Raw genomic sequence first — 6,748 nt, forward strand, 5'->3', positions numbered from 1 at the left:
TGCTGAGATACCAGTCTATATAAGTATGTGTTTTATATGCATTATACATGTATAATATATACTCACTTATGCAAAATCAAATAGTTTATAATGACTGACATCTTACCCACGGTTGTCGGGGACACGGACGACGCAGGAAACAGATGCAAAGGGGAGACTACTCAGGACTGTGAGGAAGTGGAGATAAGAGGTCTGCTCATTATCTCGGTGGGCACAGTGGCTTTATGGGTATAAAAATGCTAAAACTGACCAAAATTTATCTTTTTAGCACAGGCAATTTGTTATATATGTGCATTATATTTCAACAGTTTTTTGTTACTGTTGGGGATTAAATCTAGGGTTCCATTCTTGCTAAGTGAGCACTCTACCTACCACTGGGCTCCCTCAACTGTAATGGGAAAGATGGCAGTACTGCAGGGATGCATCAGTTTCTGGAATTTTCTGTTTGTTGTGTTTTTTGTTTTTTCAAGATGGGGTTTCTCTGTGTAGCTTTGGAGCCCTGTCCTGGAGCTCACTCTGTAGCCCAGCCTGGCCTCGAACTCACAGAGATCCACCTGCCTCTGCCTCCTAAGTGCTGGGATTAAAGGTGTGCGCCACCACCACCCAGCAGTTTCTGGAATTTTTTTTTTAAAAAAAGAGGTTTCATTAAGTTAATTTTAATGTAATGTTTCTGTGAAGCAAAATAGATATTCTGCTAATAAATCTGCAGCACATGCCTCCTTGTTTACCTATCATGGCTTCCGTGGACAAGCTGCTAAACAAAAGGGCAGGAAGGACATGGTGGACACCCTCCTGGAAGTTTCATCCTCCTTGTAACCAAGATGGTTACAGTTTCAATACAATTCCTCAATGACTGCAGTGGACTCACAGATATCCTGCAACTTAGTGTTTTCCTATGTTCTGGAAATGCTAAGCTGCACAATCCTCTCATATGTTCCTATCAAGAAGACTCCAGCACATAACCCTTAGACAGCAAACAAAATTGGGAGTGTCACATGTGAGAAGCGATATCCAAAGAGACCCCCTCCATACGGGCCAAAATATTTTACCTTCAAGGAAAAAATGAAAACTCAGGCAGAGAAGTTAATCTTAGTATCTAACTAAAGTGACCTACCACTCTCAGCTTTGAAGTTAGAGGTGACGTTGTTAAAGCAAACACAAAATCTCAAACTCTGCTCTCTGCTCCCACCCTAGCAGCCTATGAACTTGGGGATCTGCCTGCTCAGTTTTTTGTCTAATACGACAATGTAGGGCTAAATTCCCCAAGCCTCTTTGATCCACAGCCTGATACCATCAGCCTTCCACACGGGTCTCGACTCCTAAAGTTACCACTTGTCAGAGAGCTGGACTGCAAGCTGGAGTTAAGGGGGAACAGGCAGCTGGTGGCCACTGCGATGAACGGACCCCCCACCCCCATGCTGTACTTCAGCAGCTAAGAAGAACCAAAACAGAAAGCAGGTCCCTGTGTTGTCGGCAGAAGCAGAACTCAGAAGCCGGCTTCACTTACTTTTTGACCCCGACACGGCCATTTCTCTTGTTGTCCATGTCAACAGAGAGCATGGGAAGGCTTGCAGGGTTCCTTTACTTCTGCAACTAATCAATAAGGGAGAAAAGCTTGCGTTTAATTCTTAGAAAGTGAGAGAATACATATTCTCAACTGGAAACACATGGTCCCGTTTACGGCTTCACACCAGTTCACGTACGTCTGTTAAATCTCTAGTCCCCAGTGATTGGAGAGAGGATCAACCTGAAGGACCGGATGATGGGCTAGGGTGCTTTCTTTTGCAGCATACTGCCTACCCTGACAGCAAGAACGCGCAAAGGAAACCGAAGCCTCTTTCCAAACCAGGAGTGTGACCTGGCAGGGCTTCCTGGGCCACCTTGTTCCCTGAAGACACTGCAACTCCTACTCAAAGTAGAGAAAACCAGCCTCTCTTTCTGGCCCCTTCCTCCTATGGGCTGTGTTTCTCTTTTTCCTTTTTCTTTTATTGCTTTCTGTTTGTTTTTGTTCACCCCCACCCCCTGCTTCCAGCTTTTTATGAAATGCAGAAGGGACTTAAAGCTTTTATCAGAAAGTGTTCCCTACCTCATCTATGCTCAGCAAAACTCTGGGGGACGGCCATGCCGACTTAAAGCAGAAAGCGCTCGCTCTCTCTCTCTCTCTCTCTCTCTCTCTCTCTCTCTCTCTCTCTCTCTCTCACACACACACACACACACACACACACACACACACTAACCAGATAGCTTAGCACAGAAAGGGTGAAGGTGGTGTGTGTGTTTGGGGTGGGGGAGGGGAGGCAGCTCATCAGATTTACGTAAAATCATCAAAACATTTGAGATATACAGTAACATATATGACTCTTTATGTTTATCAGATGAGGAACTTGTAAAAAATAAAAACCCTCCACAACTAATAAACAATTAACAAAATTGGGGCGGGGTGCTGCTTTAAAGAAAAGAAAATCAAAACAAAAAGCCTGGTCTGTCTGGAGTTTCTTCGTATTCAGCTGAAGCCATAAATTAAATACATTTCCTCTCTAATCACTAAGACTCTGGCACTCCTCCTCCAGGGATTACTGTGATACGGCAAGTACATCCTTCAGTATATTCACAAGATATCATCATTCTTCCAGAAGTGGATGATTAACAAACAACATCGCCAGCGTGGGATAATCTCCACTATACACACACACACACACACACACACACACACACACACACACACACATACACCTACAGTTGCTAAATCTCTAAGATCCCTGCTAAAGAAACCCAACATTGAATATACATCTAGATATCGGCATCCATGCACACAGTCAGAGTAGACAGGGAGACAGTGCCGCTGTTCCAACCACAAGAAGAGCGGCACTTCAGTTGGAAACTGCTATACATTCACCATTTTCTAAGCATCCCAGAAACAAAACAAAACAACTCACGGCAGCACCCTACGACAGCACACTACATTGTCTTATTATCACTACTATTATTTTTCTTTTTTTTCCCTGAAAGAGTAAAAAGAAAACCTACCTAGAAGCAACTAAAACATATCATTTTTATAGGCTTATCAAGAAGAGCAAAGAAACCCCCATTTTTTCTTTCACAAAGTAGTCTGGCAAAGGAATTCAATAAGGAGGTACAATTTGACACAGTGAAATAAAACCAGGCTGGCTCTCAGCCAACATGACGACGACGCTAGGAATCACACACAAGTCGCAACCGCTTTCTGGTTCATGGCTGACTTTTTAAAGCTACAGCGTGCCTGTTCACTTTGCTAACGACCTTCCGCACAATTAGTGAGAGGGAGTGAGCACCACTTCCAAGTGGGCAGAACTCTCCTTGCACATGTCTCCTGCAAGGAAAGAGAAGCTGCCTAAGCAGCCTGTTGTCTCCTCCATTCCCGTTGCCACAGAGATCTTTACTGTTGTTCTGCGTAGCCACGCCGTGTTTCAAACTATTTCGTTTTCTCCCTGTGGGGAAACAAGAGACAGCCCAGGGCTTGTGGCGGGCGGGCTCTACACAGTGAACACTCAGAAGCTGCGGTCCTGAGTTAGTCTTTTTTCCTAACAGAGGTGCTGGATCAAGTTCCCAGAGCTGCCTTTTAAGTAATCTCTTTGTGAAGATAAGGAAAGCTCGGGCTGGCCAGCAAATCCCTTCACTCCACGACGCAGGAAGCAGCATCTTTCTCGGAGAGAATGTGTAATAGAAGACCAGAGCTCCTGAAAAACGTTCCCATTCCAGCCAAGAAAGCCAAGAGAAACTAAACCAAACCAAATCTTATTCTGCAAAGGAAAAACACTCCGGCAAGGCTTAATTTGAATGGTTTAGCTCAGTTGCATTGAAAAAAAAAAAAGCTTACCCTCCCCACCCCAAATTCAGCCAACACTTCTAAGCCATGAGCACTTGGTATTGCCCAAGTCACGTATAATTAAGATGCGCCAACCTACCACCATTTCAGTTCCAATTCAGGAAACTTAGTGGTAGGACACAGAGACTGGAGGATTTTTTGATGGTTACCTGGTCAGTGTTGCAGTGCCCCCGGTCAGCTGGGAACCACTACTGGGGCTGTGGGGGGCATTCCTGTTCCATAAACCTCATAAACGTTTTGTACATGAGTGGAAAACATATACCAATCAACATTTCGACACTTTTAGTTCGAGATATCCACCAACCCCCCACACCCATTCTCCAAAACAAACAAACAAACAAACAAACAAAAAATAAAAAACAAAAAAAAAACCCAAAAGACAAAAGACAATGGCGAAACACACTGACAAAATCCACTCAAAATACCGACACCTTCAGTTCCTGACAAGGACCCCGAGAATTCTTGGTCCTCTGCAAGTGTGATGTTGTTGACTTTAGGCAGAACTGAGGAGAAAGTGGTGTGCCTCCCTTTGCTTTACTAATCCTTAAGGAAGTTCAGAGATCAAAGGTCAACAAGTCTGAGAGAAATTTGGATCCTGAATTCCTAAGTCACCCACCCACCCACACACCTTGTTTCAGGAATGGCATTAGAAATTTTCAGCTTCCCAAAGGCCCACAACTGAGAACTATTTCAAAGGCTCTCTTTACTGGGCTTTGTCACTGCCTCGTTGCAAAAGCAGCTATAAATTTTTAGGGTTAATTGTAAGCGCTCAATATTTCTGAGGACTGTTTTGAGCCTGGGTGGGCATGTGTGTACAGTATCAGGAATGACCAAAATGAGGGAGACGGAGCACTAACTCATCAACAGATCCACACTGTGGGACTGGATGTGAAACTCCGTCCTACTTTCCGGCTACAGCCAAAGAGATTGGCATTGAATTGTAAGCCTGGTGGGCAGGGATCCAGGGGGAGGGGTCCCTGACAGCACAGCTCAGAACTGTTCTCAGAGTAGCTTTGACTGCCACTCTCCAAGGGAAAAAGAGTCAGCGACGTAAAAACGCTGAGTCTTCCTCAGGCACACTAGGAAAGGCTCTGTCGAGTTTCTCCAAGCACCTCTCCCTTCACATAAAATAGGCTAAGTTCCCCTTCCTGCCTGCTGTGATCATGTTTGCCTGTTAAATAAATGTGTTTCTAGAAGTATTATAGGAAAGTGGTCCCACTTCATCAAGAACGAGCCACCAAGGTGTCCTAAATGATGGTAACAGGTTTCACTTACCAGCTAGTTTCTAACTTTGGAAATAAGTTGACATTTGTGAACATGTGTGTTCACCCTCTCATCTTTGCACACTCTAACAAGCACGTTAGCCATTTGCTCTTATAAGAACGTGTATGTTAACACTGTATTTGTGTGGACTGTATGTGTTGTGTGCTGTATGCAAGTGGTGTGCTTTGTGATTATAGAACATGTTGTGGTGTGTGTGTGTGTGTGTGTGTGTGTGTGTGTGTGTGTGTGTTGTGTAGGGGGCGCCCAAACAAGTCTTTCTAAGGCAGTATGTCTGTATTAACGTAACTCTGGATACCCTAGCCTCAGGATTCTGGAACAGAGAACTTTTGGATCACTTGAAAGCGCCCTCGGGTGGGGGAGGGGAGGCCAGCCACGAAGGACTCGAGACTAGGTACTTGGAGAGATGGCTTCTATATTGACCCGCACCCACCTCCAGGAAGCACAGACGGCCCAGGAAAGCCAGGCTGTACTGTAGGGATCCTCCGCCTGGTCCGTGCTGGACCGAGGTCCCCGAGGGCAGGGCTGCACGCTTCCCGAAGGGCGTCTCCAGGGCAAAGGACGGCCGCCCTCGCGGCCGGCGGTCGGCTGAGCAACTCGCGGTGGCGCGGGGGACAGCGGGGAAAGTTTCTGCTGAGATTCTCAGGGAGAACCGGCAGGTCTGCCTGGGGTGGGAGCTCCTAGGGGTGTGGCGCCGAGCCTAGCACCCCGTCCCGTCCCGCCAGCTCTGCCCTGCTCCACTCCAGGTGACAAAGTGCACGCCCGCGGGGCGCCCAACACACAGGGATCGCGGGGCGGGCGTTTGGGGGAAATTTGGATTGTTTTGGTTTGTTTTGTTTTTGTCCTTATCCTGGTGCTCACTGGTTCCTTTCATCCTGGAGAGGAGGGAAGGCGGGCGTGTTCCCGGACGGCCTGCGAGCCCATCACTTACCTCCCCCCAGCCGCTCGGTGGCCGCCACGCGCGGAGCCCAGAGAAGCGCCTGGCGCGCGCGGCACGCCGGGAGTTGTAGTCCACCGTGGCCCCAGGGGGCTCTGGAGATGGGGCGGAGGGGGTGTGGAGAGGCAGAGACTCTTAAGAGGGAAAGGACCGAATCCGCAGAGATTCCAAGGAGAACGTTTGCCAATGGCTCCAAACTTCCAGGGAGCAGAAGGGAGGGGCAGCTCCCGGGAAAACTAGTACAGTGGAGATTTTCGGGTTAACACCATTTTCTTGTGGATAACCCGGCTGAACTGTGTAAGCCGGACGTTAGCAACAATGATTACAAGAGATTTCCCAGGCCAAGTTCCTATTTTGTGGGCTCTGCTTCCTCTTCCACGTGTGTGGCATACTTTGCTTAGGCGCTCCTGTTTTCTTGTTGGAGAAATAGCACAACTCCATCGGAGGGTAATTGGACTCTCCATTTACAGACCGCTCCATAGCACTCTTTACAAAGAGTTGTTATACTTCATTCTGTAATCAAAAAAAATATTAAAAAAAAATAAAATTATTTAAATTATCTTTACAAAGAGTTGTTTACTCATTTGCTTCATTCTGTTAGATCCATAAAGCAACAATGGGATTTAAGCAAAGAAAGGCTAAAGATGCAGTTTTGTGTGTCTGCA

The 6,748-nt window shown here is 46.5% G+C and overlaps 1 protein-coding gene across 5 annotated transcripts in view; it reads right to left on the reverse strand.

The window, feature by feature from the left end:
- Positions 1-6,211, reverse strand: part of Samd13 (sterile alpha motif domain containing 13) — a 38,479-nt gene extending 32,268 nt beyond the window's left edge. Inside the window, exons 1-2 of one of the 5 annotated variants that reach the window (XM_037207193.1) lie at positions 3,028-3,189; positions 1,508-1,593 (exon numbers count right to left, since the gene is read on the reverse strand). In XM_037207193.1, coding sequence (XP_037063088.1) covers positions 1,508-1,560 — 53 coding nt within the window. In that variant the 5' untranslated portion in view covers positions 1,561-1,593; positions 3,028-3,189. The other 4 variants (XM_037207194.1, XM_028876866.2, XM_028876865.2 and 1 more) reach the window with 4 other exon arrangements.
- Positions 6,212-6,748: the final 537 nt, after the last annotated feature.

The sequence above is a fragment of the Peromyscus leucopus genome, chromosome 6, assembly GCF_004664715.2.
Source record: "Peromyscus leucopus breed LL Stock chromosome 6, UCI_PerLeu_2.1, whole genome shotgun sequence".
NCBI lineage: Eukaryota > Metazoa > Chordata > Mammalia > Rodentia > Cricetidae > Peromyscus > Peromyscus leucopus.